Raw genomic sequence first — 16513 nt, forward strand, 5'->3', positions numbered from 1 at the left:
CTTTTTCTTTCTTTTATAAAGGATATGTAAAAATTGTTCTTTTTTGGTCTATATTCCAGCATCGATATACAGAAATTTTGTATACAGCAGCTTCAGCCAAAAGCAATACCTGGCTCCAGTTTAACCTGAAGCTTGCTGACCGGGTTGTCTTCTCCAAGGAGCTTCATCTGTCTGTGGAGAGCGTCAAGGCGGAATGCAGTCTCCAAACATGTGAAGGCAGCTCCTACCCCAAAAAGAAACTTATTAGTTGTGGGAAAATGACTATCAAAACCTGACCTGTGCAGAACTAGCACAGGTACAAAATAAAAACTACTGAAGGTGTAAAAGACACAATAGCGAGACAGAATCACAGTAATGTAATGGCGGAGAAACTTCAGTGCAAAAAATCTTTGCAATTTGTAAAGAAACTCAGAACCTAAAACAGTGCACATAATCACTCTGATTATGCAGCAGGCTGAACTGAAAAACAAAGCAGCATGAAAACTGTGCTAAAGTTTACATCACTGACATCATCTTATCAGTTCTTGCAAGATAAACAGAGCAGCATTGGAATAAGTACTGTACAGGTAACTTTCAAGGAGAAATCAAGTGCTACAAAAAAGTAATGTCACTCGTAGAATAGTAGTCACATGATTCCATATTCAGTGCCAAGGATATTATTAAGCAAATATCACCTCTTAGGTGAAAACAGAAAAAGATTAGATTTAGTTGGTATATTACAGATCCTGTGGATCTTTTTTAAGCTTTATCTAGCATCCTACCCATACTTTATCATACAGTTTTCACCTTCCACTCATTAGGACTTCTTTTACAGCTGCGACTGGGTAAGCTACTCTTTCTCTTCTACCCAACTGCAGTGTAGAGCATTCCATGCTTTCAAGCCAAACTAGCTGTATTACACTGGCAAGTCGAGATCTTTCCTATGCCCTTGCAGATGTAAAAAGCTGCAGAAAATGGATTTTCAGATTCAGAAGATACTTAACATCTGGCACTATTAACACTTTAGCTTTCTTTGCTAAGCCTTCAACTTCAATGATAGGGCTTGTTACATAGATACAATCTCAGAGTCTCAATGTACATACGCAGGAATCCGATATAAGCAAAATGAGCATTAAGAATCAGCATATATTTGGAAGATAGAAGAACCTGTACTGGCAGAGAAAGGGGTGGATGTGCTTCACAGGGGAAAGCAAGAACCAGGATAGCTAGTGTTAAGGGTAATTACTTCAAGCTACAGGGAGGAGGATTAAGCAAGATCCAAGAGGTGTGGTAGTCAGTGGACTCCAATTTCTGTAAACAATGTCATTACAAAGATGCCTTTTTATTAAGCAGAAGATACTGCAGAAATTATGTCAGAAATGGCAAGACTGAGGTCAGAGGTTTGTCTTAGAAACAAACTAGAATGCAAGAAGAGCTTACTAAAGAAGGGCACAGGGAAAGGCATTTCTTAGTTTCCTGAACAATTGCTTCTTGAAACAACCAGTTCTAAATTTCAAGAGAATAGACCAAAATCGGCAAGAATCTTGTCCTATGTCAGAGGGACAGACTAAGATGGGATAGAGAATAGGTCAATGTCTTCTGACCTATTCATATCATTGCCATGTACAATATGACGTGATTTACAATAACAGCCCTAACCACTGAGAATTACTCGACATAAAACAGCTTTCAAAGATACGTAATATACATTGTAACATCTCCATATGCTCAGAGCACTTCTTTCCCTAAGCTTCATTATCATCAGCTCATCTCCAAAAACAATATACATGAATAAAAACAAAGGCATCCTTCTGAACACTCTCGCTGCCAAGATTTCCAGCAATTTTTCCAAAATTGTTTGCAGTGGACACGTGAGAATACACATGGTACAGGCTTTTAAGAACATAACAGGACAAACTAGAGAAGCATACGTTCCCGTTATTCACTTCAATAAAAATCCAATTAAACTGAAAAGCAATAGGAATGATTTACTACTTATATATTCTAAAGACAGTACCATACAATTGACCTGTGAAACTCACTGATACAAGCAAAGGCAGGGCTGTACAATTCTACAGGAAGCCTCAAGCAGATAAACAGACAGCTACATACATGTGTACATTTTTTTTTCTAAGTGCTATGGCCATCATTCTTTCCAACAGTAGGTAGATACTAACTGATCAGGATTAGAGAGACACTTGTTCAGAGGATAGTTATTTCACAATGTAACCACAACAAGATTTCTTACATCTTTCTCTGAAGCATCCTCTGCTCACCTTGCTCTGACATATGAACACCTGCCTGGTACCCAACAGTAGTTCCAAAGTTCCTACAAACGTCCTTACTACACTGTGCTAACACACCTCACTCAAAGCCCCTATTACCGTACCAGGTATTGATTCCACCCAAAGCCAAGACTCTTAAGCATCTGAGATGTTCAATGCAAAGTTTGGGGTCGTACGTATTCCAGAAATAAAAAAAGAAAACCGGCTCCCTACAGACTTTTGAGCTCCCAAGGCAAACATTCTATGCAGCCAACTCTCAATTATTGGCTAGACACATCATAAGGAGAAACATTTCTGCAGCTATACCATAGGTCTCAGTGGTGATCCGGCGCTGTGCGTATGTGGCTAGCCCCTCGCTCAGCCACATCTCCTCCCATGTAGCATTGGTGACTGCGTTTCCAAACCAGCTGTGGGCAACTTCATGAATGACGTCAATAATCAAAAACTCATCGCTCTCCAGAATGGAAGAGATGATGAAGGTCAGGCATGGGTTTTCCATGGCAACAATAGGGAAGGATGGAGGAAGAAAAACAATGTCATATCTAAAATTAGGGAGAGAGAAGAAAGAAAAGAGGAGAGAGGAGAGAGGTAAATTACAGCTATTTCAAAAGACATACACAGAAACGTAATTTTTTTTCCTTACAGAAAGCTCTTCTGAGAGTTTTTTGAGAGTTCAGGAACAAACTTTCTAGACCAGTGCTTAATTCTTCTGATCAAGGGATCAGAGTTTATGCTGTTGGCCAAGAACCTGCTCACGTTTGGATGTAAGACCAGACAGTCTTTTCATGTGCAGCAGATCCAGCACTTCCCAGAAGCATCACGCTCTCTTTACACACACAAACTTATCACAAGTTGTATATCTGAGAGCCCGAAAAATCGCTAAGTTTACTCTATATACACTACCTATACACACAGTGTCGAGTCCCCAGAGGCTCCCACGAAAGAGAGAGTCTGCGAAGCTATTGAATGAATTAATTGATGTGGTGTACCCGCAGTGTCGGCAAAATGACTCTAGTCTGTCTGCTTCAGAACATAACAATACTATTTGTTTTGTTTTCTAAATTTGTCCATCAACGAGCAGCACTGGCACACTGGACCTTATTCTCAGACCATTTCAAGCAACATTTTTGTAATTTAACAACAATGCGTTCTTCCTGCTTACCTTTAGCAAAGAAATATAGGAAGCCTTTGTAAACATTTTCTCCCATCCAAAGAATGAAAACATTCTCTCAAAAACATTCTCTTTTAATACATAGTCAAGCTTAACTTTAGAAACTATTAAAATTGTTTTTAGGGACTAAGACTCTCAATGAGTCTGTACTAAGTCAGGTTTTCAGCATCCTCAGGCATACCACAATAAATACATCATATGTCAAGTACTATATGTAAAAATAAATAAGATAGATAAATAAAACTGCCATACATTTTAAATGGTGTCCAGCCCAATGTTGGACTTGCATCACAAAACACTATAGTATAAAAAACCTTCACTCCTCAGGGAAAAGCCACTGTTTAGAAACCTCCAGTTTAGCCCACCACACCAGGCAAAACACCACCGTGCCTCCATGGTCCTCCCTGCCACTTGCAGAGACGAAACTCCAGAGTTTGTTTTGACTACTACAGTGCTGCCAACTGAGAGGCTCATTTGTCCTGCTACTGCCTACTGCAGGGAGAAAGCATGATAATTTCTCAAGATTGTTTTATTTTGTTCCCATTACACATTCCTGGGAGAATTATTAAACTTACCTTCCCCATATATATGGGCCATACAGACTCTCTGCAGCAGTCAACCAGCGCTCAACCATGCCAGAAAGCTTGCTGATGGCTGTTGGCAGCAGGCAAGGCTCTGCCCACACTCTGCTCCTGTCAGAAAACAGAAAACATCAGGTGATACTTCAGCAAACTGAACTATCTCTTAGAAAAAATAGCCTGACTTCTCACCACGCTTCCATGTATGGTAATAGTGCTGAGAGGTCTCACATCGGACTCAGGCCTTCTTTAGGCTAACACTCTATGGATACATGACAAGAGATAATCAAAGATGCCTTAAATCACCTTAAGGCAACAAGGCAAGTAGCTGTAATGACTACAGGGGACAATAAGCAACATTTATGAAAGAGGAAAATATCTTTGCCGATGCAGTGCCATGCAGTTCTTTACATCCAACTAAACCTCAAGCTCTCTGAACGCTCACAGCTCATGGTCCCAACTGTTCCTTTATCGATGACTCAAAAGTATTTACTACTTATAACCTGAAGCACTGCAGAGAGACACAAAAAGCAGATCTCTGCAAATCTTACCTTGGACCTATGTCTGCATGTATAAGGTCTCCTGCCACCAGGGCCACTAGGTAGGCAGGAACTGGGTATTCCATGTAAAATTGATATACACCTTCCTCTTCTAAGTAGGTACTTTGGGTGGCACTCATCAACACCTGTATGCCTGCTGGAGCCTGGAAGACCAACATCATACACATCAACTCACTAGATGATCACAGCTGAATGACTACACCACAGATCTCTCTGTTTTTTTTCATCTATGCCTAAGAGGATGTATATTAAAAACAATCATTTAGATAACATAAAATGTAAGATTTCTGTGGGGTTTTTATACCACAATCTATCTAGCCCGTGAAAACATACCAAGCAAAAATATTACTCCTCCTATATTGCATGGGTTCTTATGCCAGCTCCCCCAAAAGTGCCCCCATATCAAATTATTTCATCTACACAAAATGCAACATTATTTGATGCTGCCTTCATAAACCTTTGTTTTTTTCCTTTCAAGAATTGATAAAATACAGTTGAGTATTATCACCAATAACCACTACTGGAAGTGACCAGCCAAATTCTCTCTTTCATATTATCCACTTCACGGTTACTCTTTCAGCATTGAGTACAGGGAAGGCAAGACCCAAGCGTGATAGGCAACAGAGTTGCCTTTGTGGCAGTACCCCAATTCTGGCCCAAGAACCAGAATGGGATCTGAAAATTTCAGTATTTTTTTAATAACACTAAATGTTACAATGAATATTTTATATCATATGTACATACACCATGTAACTATGCTTTCACAAGTTAACAGCAGCTAAGTGCTCCTGGAACCATTTATAGCCATTCGGTCACTTACCTTGACAGTAGCTGAATAGGTACATTTCACTGCTGGTGTGTCAAAGCAGGGGAAGAAAGACCGGTTACACACTGAGTGGCCCTGCGTGAAGACAAATGGCTTGGCATTGCCATACGTCAGTTCTGGATCCAGCCACCAGATCTGTTAAAACATGACGTGAAGAAGAGGTGAGGGAAAGGGACAAAATCACAAGGATGAACTGCCAAAAAACAAAACCTGAAGTCAAGTGGATTGTGGGGGAGAAGAAACACCTCAGCTGTTTGGCTCCCCGGATGAATACCTGGCACAGAGCACATTTCCATTTCTAACAATACATCTTTCTACTCCTGTTTATTTGCCGTGACTACTCAGAGTAATTTCTCACTGTCTGAACGCTGAGTGGTGCCACACAACATTCACTCTTCCAGCCACTCGCTATTTCTGTTGTATCCATTTGCTTGGTTAATAAGAAGTCCCTAACAAACATCCAGACAATCTTCTTCTCAGAGGGAGTACTTTGAGTATCTTCACGTTTTTAATTCAACATGAACAGGAGCAGTAAGGGTCAGGTAGCCCAAACTGGGGAAAAAAACAAAAACCAAAAAACACCACAACAAAAAAACAAACCCACAAACCAAAAAACCCTGAGGCTCAGCAGAGTACACAACATTATCTCTGACCCTGACACTGCCCTGCTGGCTGAAACATCAAACATTTTGACACTACGCAAAAAAGTCAGTATATGTAAGAAACATCTGGTCAATGACATTGGAGGCCTCTCTTTACAGAGCAGATAAGGAGATTCTGGGTGGTCATGAAAAAAAAAAAAAACAACAAAAAACACCACTGAGCATGTCAATTTTCCATATCAAACAGCAAATAAATCATGAGTCAGACCCTCAGCAAATAATTAGAACAGATTAAGAGTAATACGAAAAAGAGCAGTTATTTGCCTTTTGGTTCTTCTGTTTCAAATGTAATGTTTATGCTTTCACATGCTCCCTGCCCCCAACTTTGAAGTGTAGGAACAATTTTAAATAAGGATTTTCTTGTAATCCTAGAACTCTGGAGCTGAACTTTTACGGAAAATACCAAATATTGTGAAACTTGCAATAAAGTTGGAACCACTGGAAGTCTTGGGAACAGTCAACACAAGGAATAAAACTTCTGAGTCTGCTGAATTCTTACATCAAAGCAACCAATAAATCTGAATTCAGGGAATAGTTAGTGCAGACACTAGTTCAGTTCTGGCCCTCAAGAGAAAGCAATGAAATACAGAAGAGAAGCCCAGGTACTATGTCTGCTCTGGTTTTAATGACATATTACAATTCTGTCTCCTAGTTAACCTCTCTGTGTTCTGGAAGTCAAAGTTTTCTCTCTCTCCCTCTGTCCTATAAGGTTATTCTTTGTTATCTTCTTCCTTTGCCTTTAGACCCTTCTCCTCAGACGCCAGTGTGCTCCTCTCCCAAACCATCCACTTCAGCAGCACCCCCGGGGATCAGTGAAAGGGAAGGGAAGGAAACATACTGTCAGCAGCTTTCAGTTATTCATGCAGGTATAGGTAGGAGGCATTGCAAAATTAAAAATCTTTACCTAGAAGTAAAATTAATCTCAGAGCAGCATTCTTATCTTGAACTTGGTTTTAAGATTACCCTCTTCTGTTTCAAGCCTGTTGGGCCAGAAACATGTTTAAAGCATGACTTCTGATGAACCTTGCCTCACTTACACCACGAGGGCTAAGGCTATGCGACTATTCAAATCCACGTGCTGCATTTCAGCACATGACTGGCCAAATCCCCACATCACAGCTGAGGCGCACTACATAGCTACAGATTTCCACTCCATGGATACCTGCATTTCATGGCAATGAATATCTTCTCTGCGATGTGACATTGTGGAACTGGAGACAACTATTCCAGAAGGCATTTGCAGATAAATGTCTCATTAAAACCCACAGTTCAAAACTACTAGCTTCCCCCCAGAACAGACATTCACGTAAAAATGCAACTGCTATGTTTTAATCCAGGGCAGTAGTTTTCTAATGATCCAGGAAGGAGGCTCACAAATTAAGTTTTTAAAGATCTGCCCCAATGCCAACTTAAAAACACTCCTCGGATCAGTGGCTTTGTGCTCGTACCACAAAAAGTCTGACTTAGAATCTGTATCATTGGCCCTGCTGAAGAGACTCACCTGCAAAACATTCTGTTTCCTTTGTTTTTTGAGACACAGAAAAGGCTAACAAAGAAAACAGAGATAAGACATCACCAGACCTAAGTTGCAACACTAGAGTAGAAAGGAAAAAGGGTTGACAGACGAAGTCTTTAGAGCAGAGAGATAAGGGGAAGTTCTCCCTGACCAGCGCAGGAAGAAAATGTAAGCAGGAAGCAAAGGGGAACCGAGAAGTTGATCTTTGTTTACAAGAAACTCCATAAATTAAAGACAATTTCTTTTCAACCAGCCCCTCTCTATTTGACATTTGGTTGAAGTTAAATGAAGCACCAGCCCCACAGGCCAAGAGGGACAAAACATTTGCAGAGGATGAAGTATTTTTTCCCCCCTGTTTCCTAATGTCTGCAGCTACATGGCAAGCCTCTGTCTCTCTTTCCAGATGCACTTGGAACAATGATGAAAGTTATCCTGAAACAATATAAATAGATCTGTAATATAAATAGACCAGGCTATGCTGCCGGACAGAGGCAGGACTACGGACTGGGGAAAATGAGCATAAGCAGCATCCCAGAAAGGAGCGCAAGGAGCAGGGTACTGCTGGGGGCGGAGCAGTACACAGGGACAGAGCAGTATTTGGGGCCATATCATCTACTCTACATCCAAATCCCTCCTGTGCTGCCCCTTTGGAAATATACGTGACATCATCATAATGCTATAATGCTCATCATTTTTGTCTATTTTTTCCTGTTTCACATATTAAAGATGTTCTTATGGAGTATTTTAAGTAAAAAACTGCTGCTTAGTTCCTCTGCTGAACAGAAGCTTTGGGCAGTCCAGGTTTCCCCCTGCCCACGTACTGCAAAGAAGCTCACACTTTATAAGGCACCTGCTAAGAATATCATTTTTATTGACTTAGATTATCATCTTTTACCCAAATCTAGCAAATGACAAAGGCAACTAGCTAAGCCCCTTTCAATTTGAAATCTCTCCATGTTTCTACCTGCATTATTGATGAAGCTCCTGAGAAGAGCTGCAACACCACAGCTTCTGTTCTAGACAAACAACAGGCCGCTCCATCTGATGACAAAGTAAACCGCGCATCTGAGATGCAGAGGATGTAACAGGAACAAGGCACATCTGGACAGCAAGTCACTCTAGGAGGACTGAGGAATCAGGACAAATCTAACAGAACAACGGGGAAGTTTCCAGCACTGCAAAAAGGGCTGTCCTTTTTGCTAAATCCTGAAGATGAGGAAATGCTATCATTTTTTATACCAGAAGAGAGAGCAGGGTTTGCATTTAAGGTTGTCATGGAAAGAAAATAGCACTGGTGTTAACATGTGCACTGCCAAATCAGAGGCGTGACACAGTGGGTAAAAGACAGATGCAGATTTTTCTCCCTGGGGAAGGAGAAAAAAAAAAAAGTCTTATGAAAGAGTATTTGTAGGAAGAAGAAGTAAGGGGTGAGGAAAAGAAGGGGAGGAAGAGCTGGACTACTGTCACTGACACACCTGATCAGCGTGTGCCTTCAGCCCACACCATAAGAGATACACAATGTTTATGACGGTCTTGCTTCTGAAGTGAATTGGTGATGTACCGAGCATATGGTTTCCTAATAGCACAGGGAGCTGGAATGCTCTGTGAAAGGCAGATTTAATCTCTCAGCTGTCTCTCAATGTCCATCATTGTCCAAGATCTTGGCTCCTTCCTCCACATGAGAAATAATGGGACAGTCGAATAACATATCCAGATGGCTCAAACCAAGTATATCAAGGCAACAGGTTTCCAATTTTAAACAGACTATCTTCGCTGCTGATTTTACTGCCAACACGTCTGTGCTGCACTGTAACACAAATTTTCTGTTTTATAGGTCCCACAAGTATGCTAAGGGTCCCACAGAAAATAAACCCTGACCTAAAAAGATCATATTCAGAGAAAGGCCAAGGAAAATGTATCTTCTAGAAGAGAGAGGTCTAACACTGTAAAGTTGCTTCACTTATGCAGAAAAAAGGGACTGCAAGGAAATGTACTAGACCTAAGTATAAACCAGTTCACCCTTATACACACAAGCGTTACTCATCCCTGTTAAAGTGCAACACTAGGCTGAAAAACAGCAATGACAGATAGCACTACGATAGCACAAAATTACTTTGGAGCCAAAAAAAATAGTTCAGTGTGCTGAACATGAAGGGCTAGAACAGGTGCTACTCGAGGACAAATATTTTGCCAGCCAAAATCTACAATAGTGAGCAAGGAAATGTGGTACGATTTATGTCAGTGAAGCACGCCTGCTTCTACTTTTCAGTATCACTTGAAAAGGGCAGTGCATGCCCCTGACACTGTAACCATCAATAATCTTTTGACACTAGTCCTTGTAGCTTCATTTCAGCTGAAGCAGTACATGCCATTAAAGGTACAATAAAGACTTCAAAAGACAGGATGAAGAATAGCTAGCTCACATCTGATCCAGGGGAAGCAAGACAAACAACAGAGGGATTGGAAAAAATGCCCTACTCCCAGCACCCTCAAACATGTAACGTTCATGCTGGATTGTGTGCAGGGCCAAGGAGGCAACATCTTAACGCAAGGTGAGACTAAATGAACATCACATCGATCAGTGCCCTGCGCCTTCCAGTGGTTTTCAGACCATTTCTAAAGCTGTGTCTCAGATCGTTACGTCTGAGATCATTTCTCCCCACACACAGCAGGACAGTCTGCCCCTTTGGCAACAGGGCTGGCAAAACCCAGGAGAAAGCACAGGCTACCCTAAAATAAAACAATTTGTTCAAGAGGAGGAAAGTATGTTATTGTGTACTTCGGGAGGTACGGCTCAGCCAGACTGAGAATGATTATAGAGCACACAGCAACACCAAATTAACTTTAAAGCTTTACCACCATAAACAAGGCATAGTGTGGACAAAAGAAATAGGTTTCTTCATAAAATCTTGAGAAAAAAAAAAAATAAAGAACCGAATCTTCTGAACACACTGTGGGCCCTGAAAGACATCTCCCGTGTACCTCTTCAGTGCAGAAAAACTCCAGCAGAGTATTGTACAAGGAAATACTAAAACCAGGAGCTCCAGAGGTGAAAAGGAACAATATCCTCACTTACAAGCAGATCTGAATTTTAAAAGCGCCAGAATTTCACCTCATTTTTGCACTTTCAGGGAAGGACCAGCATGTTAAAAGGTCACCACATAAAAAAGGAAACTTCTGTCAATAAAAATCTTCATGTGAAACTTCCTATTCCGAGTGAGCCAATGTATTAAGACTATCCAGATCATTCTGAGGTTGAAGTTACTTTTGTGAGCTTCAGTGTAGTATTAAAATTAGACAGAAGAAGATCCAGCAAACTCATTCTATTCAGCAACACTTTACTTTCATAAGGAAAGGCCTAGTATATACTTGCTATTGGGTTATTTTGCATGAAACCGGTATGTTCAATTCCTGTTCTTATTAAATAAGTTGTAATAGTCAAATAGAACCACGCATCTCCCGGTTTTGACCAATACAACAGCAATACCAAACCAACAGGCTGACAGCCAATTCCATTAGGCAAGACAGAGGCATCAAGGTTACAAGGCTCAAAAAAACACTCCTTTTGCAAACAGATTCATGAACCACATGATGAAAATCATTTTAGTTGAATTCCCAACCTGAATAGATTATACAGTAACTATACAGTAACAAAAAGAACTGACATTCCAGTGATAACTTTGTATTTTCACTATCATAACTTCTTAAAACCACAAGATTTGCCAGACAGCACCTAAAAGGCCAGGAACAAAGTGCTTCTAAATACCAGGGGTTGAAAAGAAGTGACAGAATTTACAAGGCATCTCACTACTGAGAAGGAAGCACCTCCCATGGCCACATAGAAATGGGTGTTTTGGGCCATTTCTCATCCTTTTTTCAGCAGATAACTTGTAGGAATATGTGGAATCTCCCCCTGCTCTTCTCAGAGCTCCTGACCATGGCTCCTTGGAAAGTCAACCTAGGTGCACAAGGCCTGATTTTGTAAGCACCTAGCAAAACCCCCAAGGAAACTGCCGTATTTGCGGATCACGTAACTTGTCCTGAAGAATTCAGGCAAAGCAGGAGTTTTCAAATTTTCGCGCTCCTCGCCAACAACTGCAACGCCCTTAAAGGACGAAAGACTTTAAAATGACTGTCGTGATCGGTGATGAACAGCCTTGGGGGCCAGGGTGATGGGGGAAGGAAGGAGGGCGGCCGGGTCGGTACAAGCATCGCTGCTGAGCGCGCGAGGGACCGCGCAGGGCTCGGTGGCAGCAGGCAGGGGACTGGCACCGCCGAGTGCTCCTGCGGGCAGGGGACAGATGCTGCTGACAAGCAGGCAGGCGGCTGTCAGGCGAGGCGGGAAGAGGCAGCGGAGGGACGAGGACACAAAAGGAGGGGCTGGCAGTGAAATATCCCCCGCTGCCTTTGCTACTGGGCCAGGGCGCTTCCCCGACGGTCAATTACAGCAGGCGGAAAAACGTGAGGAAGGCGCGGGCGGCAGGGGAGGGCACCGCCGGCCGCCCCGGGGCTCGGTTTCCTATTTTATCTCCCCACCTCTGCCCCGCCGCCCCACCCCGGCCCCGCCGCCCCCCGCAGCGCGGTACTCACGGCGGGGCCGTCGGCCGTGGTGTAGCGGACGATGATCTGGAAGGGCTGGTGCGGCTGGAGGGCGGCGGGCAGGGAGACGGTGAGGGACGAGCCGTAGTCGGTGAAGGGGTCCACCCTGAAGCCCAGCGGGCAGGCGGCGCAGGGCGGCTGGGCGAAGAGGGGCAGCGGCGGCGGCGGCTCAGCGGCGGCGGGCGAGGGGCTGGCGGGCGGCTCCCCCGGCGGGGCGGCGGCGGGCAGCGGGCCGGCGGCGATGCAGGGCGCCGAGAGGAAGGTGGCGGTGGAGGGCGGGCTGGCGGCGCAGGGCGGCGCGCAGGGCGGCGGCGGCGGCGACGGCGGCGGGCAGGGCGGCGGGGGCAGCGGGGCCGGGGCGGCGGCAGCGGCGGCGGCGGCCTCGGCGGGCGAGAAGGCGAAGGAGCAGGGCGCTTCCCCCGCCGCGGCGCGGCGGTAGGCGGCCGAGAGGACGTGGAGGGCCGGGTGGACGTCCAGCACCAGGGCGTGGGGCTGCGGCCGCAGGGCGCAGAGCTCCAGCACCAGGCAGCCCGCCAGCGCCCGCGCCTCGGGCCGCAGCTCCAGTCCCAGGTGCAGGTGGCGGAGGCTGAAGAGCTGCGAGCTGGAAGCCGACGCCACGTCCGGTGGCGGCTCGGGAGGCGGCGGCGGGGCCGGCGGCGCCTCCGGCCCGGCCGCGGACCCCTTGCGGCAGCAGCACAGGCCGGGCGGCCGCGGAGCCGGAGCCGGAGCCGCCATGGAGCGGCGGCGGAGGAGGAGGAGGAGGCGGCGGCTGCTATGTGAAATCCATGGGCGGGCGGGGAGGAGGGAGGCCCCGGCGGCCGGAGCGACCGGGGCGGGGAGGGGGGAAAGGGCCGCGCAGGCCCCGCGCGGCTCCGGCCGAGGGAGCGCAGGGCCCCGGCCCGGAACAGCCAGCGCCGGGCACGGCCGCCAGGCGGCGCCGCGCGGGGACGGCGGGGGGCGCTCGAGGGCAGCCCCGCCCGCCGGCCGCTGCGCGCGCAGCGGGGGGCGCCCGCCACTGCCGCCGGCTGCGGGGCGCGCACGGGCACGCGGGGGTGCGCTGCTCTCACGCGGGCCCTGCTGCGCGAGCACGCCCCGTGCGCGCCTCGCACGCACCTCTGCACACGCGCGCGGGCACCCAGCTGTGCCCCCTGCACACGTCGTGCCCGGCTCCGGCGCGCGCGTACACGCAAACCGCTTCCGAGACAGGCAGCGCACAGCCGCGCCCGCGGGCAGGCGCGCAGGCAGCATTCACACGTGCGGGCGTCCACAGCGCGCGCCCACCCCGGCCCACGCGCGCAGCCCTGCACACCAGCGGCTCCACCCGTCCGTGCCCCTCGTGCACCCACCCGCACCCACGGAGCTTTCCTCCTGTCCCCACGCCCAGCGCCCCCCGCAGACCACAGCCGCCTCCCAGCCCCGCAGGCGCCGGTCCCCTCTGCTCCTGCCCTTGGGCACGGCCACAGCGCCCCACTCCGTTCACCCCTGCCCCCGCGCAGCCCCACAGGCAGCTCTGCCTCTGCCGCGCAGTGTGAACGCTTCATTCCACCCTCCCCAGCTCTAAGATAAACCACGCCAGACCCCCCACACCACGGCTCCCAGCAGGGCTGACGCATGCCGCCCCCATCCCACCGGTACCCATTTTGGCTCCCTCCTCCCGCTCCTGGTCACGCTCCTCACACTTAGCTCGCAGTCCAACCCCAAATAGCCTCCCTCTACCAGCACCCCCCACACCCCCTTTCTTAAAATCTCTTCCCTCCCACCTTGGCTGCCCGTAGTTGCCTGCCTCCAACACTCACTGCAAACTGCCCCCAGATCCCAGCTCAGACATAACGCGCTTTACTTTTCCCCAACCCTCCCTCTCGAGGCAATCAGTCACACACCATCCACTGATGCCTTCCTAAATCGGAAAGGACAGAAACCACAAAATCATCAGATTTATACAACCGCTTGTTTCTCTGCGTGGCACCAGCAGGAGACGGTAAGCTGGAAGGACGAGGTGTGCTGGGACTGTGATTTGAACTCCACACAGCCCAAGAGCAGCGAACAGGAAACCTCTCTACCTCGTGTAGTGACACTTCTGTAACTTATTTTCACTGTTGCGCTTTGCCTACCTCAGCCGCCTGATGAGTCTCCAAGGCACGTCTTTTGGATGACACGGGAACATTTATTACATGGTTGTGGGTTTAAGGAACCCATAGTGGTACATTCCAAAAGCCTCCCAAGCCTTACACTAGCGACAGCAGCATCTGCACCATTTCCCAATTGAGTTTCCACCGTATCATCATACCCGAGGCAGAAACTGTGGCCCCAGCACAATTTGGCTGCTGTCTCCAGCTGAACCAAGGGTAAAACAAATCACAGTATTATCCCAGACCGACCTGAAGCTGGGACTATAAAGAAAACCTTTGTGTGATTGCTTATATTTAGTAAAACACACACTGCAGTTGCAGTAAAAAAATAACAAGGCAGCATTCAGAAAAGCTCTTTGGTTGAGGAGGGCATTACAGCCACCCTGCATCTTCTCAATATGTTCTTTTGAAGCACCTTCAAGAAGCAATTTTGTCTTTGGCCAATCCCCTTCTAAGAGAAACTTTTTCTCCTGCCACCTTTTGTCTCCACACCCTCCTTTTATAAAACAAATTTTCTGCATTTACCTTTTCCTTCCGATACCTTCTCTCACTCATACCATTTGCCTTTTGAAATAATTGTGCTTTCTCAAACTTTATTCCCAGTGATGTGCTAAGACTGCTTGATCTCCCTCTGGCTTTCATCTAGGGATCATATGCAGACCACAGCCCCAGCCCCTCGGGATCTGACCCTGTATGATCTTCACCACAGGTAATGGTGAAGTCTCCTCAGGTGTTCAAGCTAGCACAACTTCAGGGCCTGACTTTGGACTTAATTACACCGATCTAACTCCATTGGGTAGTTTTAGAAGAATCCTACCTGCGTTTTGATTGAAGTCCCAAGCAAGTGCAACGTTTCCACTCATCAGCTAGATGAGATGAGCAGGAACACGTTCTCTCTAAGAGTCTCTAAGCTTATGATAATGAATCGGGATCGGCTGCACTCACTGCATTTGGACAGAATAAGTAAAACTGATGCAACTGAAATTCCCGAGGGTAATAGCAAACCAATTATCCCAGGCAAATCTCTCTCAAGTCGCACACGTGTCGGTCTTGGACCATAGCCTCTGCTAGTTATACTAAGAAGGATGTGTTATCTCCATGCTATTTTGGGTAGGATCTCTTTAAGGAAAGCCTCTGTCCCAATGCCACAGTCTTATTCTACTCCTCGCAGGATGAAGTCTTCTCTGGGATATCACACTATAAATTCTAAAGCATGATCCAATTCCTGGAAATTCTCATCATCAACCTCTTCTAAAATGCTTCAAAGATAAAGGTATTTCAGTCTCATTTGTAAATATTGATGTTTCTTCCTTCCACTTCAGTGACAGGGCCCTGGGCCAGGCCTCAGCTTGCTCCTGTCGTTCAGGACGAAAGCCAATAAAAAAATTACTGCTACCCATGTGAGAAGCAATACTTCTGTACTGTCTGTGAGACAGGTGCCAAATGAAGAGGTAAGTGATTACAGCAGAAAGAACATTTCCCTCTGGCAGTCTCTCTCCTTAATTCCAAAGTAACAATGCTAGAGCTAAGGTTTAACAAAATGGTTGAGCTAATCCCTGCTGTCCACAGGTGACGGTTCGCCTGCTCCATCGCAGGCCCTTGTTTGACACTTTGTTGAGCTATTTCAGCTCGCTGAAGCAGCGGGAAAGTATTCACCTTTTCAGGAGAGCGTAACTGGAAAGCAGCAGTTTGGCGCAATGAATCCTGAGCGCAGTTTCCTCTCGTACCTATGCTAGTGTTACAGTTAGCACCTACTGAAAAGAGCAGCCCCACTTCACCTCCCTTCCAGGTGTGCCTTCCTGTCTCCTTCTTTGTACAGCATTCCTGCTTTTGGAGGGTGAACTTTCTGCAAGTTAGCTTTCTGAACTGGGTCACTGCTGGACCAGGCAAGAGCCAGTGCTGGCATCGGGAAAGTGGAAGGAACTCCCAGCCTGGAAGAAGAAGGAGGACAAGATCAGGACGGCTCCCCTTTTGCCCAGACTGCCATTAGCTCAGCCTTAGCTGCAAAATGAAGCCACGCTCTGACCCCAGTGGCACTTGAGATCTAGGTACATTAGCCCTTTTTCTTCAAGGGAAATACTGAAGTTCGTGGCGTAAACTCAGTTCTGCAGGGCCCAAGACAACCCTGTCCTCGACAGAGTTGCACACGACAACCAACTGAACGGTTTTAATCACAGTCTTAGGCAGATGCATTTCATGTTCTCTCCC

The 16513-nt window shown here is 46.5% G+C and overlaps 1 protein-coding gene across 26 annotated transcripts in view; it reads right to left on the minus strand.

Moving 5' to 3' along the window:
- The window catches only part of ABCC5 (ATP binding cassette subfamily C member 5), a 94340-nt gene that overhangs the window by 28418 nt on the left and 49409 nt on the right, over positions 1–16513 (minus strand). For 23 of the 26 annotated variants that reach the window (XR_012674652.1, XR_012674653.1, XR_012674656.1 and 20 more), the window contains 5 exons: positions 5394–5534; positions 4565–4716; positions 4011–4127; positions 2571–2806; positions 110–223 (listed from right to left, as the gene is read on the minus strand). Coding sequence is in view for 15 of the 26 variants with exons in the window: in XM_075157206.1 (XP_075013307.1) it covers positions 110–223; positions 2571–2806; positions 4011–4127; positions 4565–4716; positions 5394–5534 (760 nt within the window). In the remaining 11 variants the exon portion in view is untranslated. Of the gene's footprint in view, positions 1–109; positions 224–2570; positions 2807–4010; positions 4128–4564; positions 4717–5393; positions 5535–12167; positions 13066–14579; positions 16237–16513 lie in introns of those variants that run through there. The other 3 variants (XM_075157219.1, XM_075157226.1, XM_075157220.1) reach the window with 2 other exon arrangements.

This window comes from Calonectris borealis, chromosome 9, assembly GCF_964195595.1.
Source record: "Calonectris borealis chromosome 9, bCalBor7.hap1.2, whole genome shotgun sequence".
Lineage (NCBI taxonomy): Eukaryota > Metazoa > Chordata > Aves > Procellariiformes > Procellariidae > Calonectris > Calonectris borealis.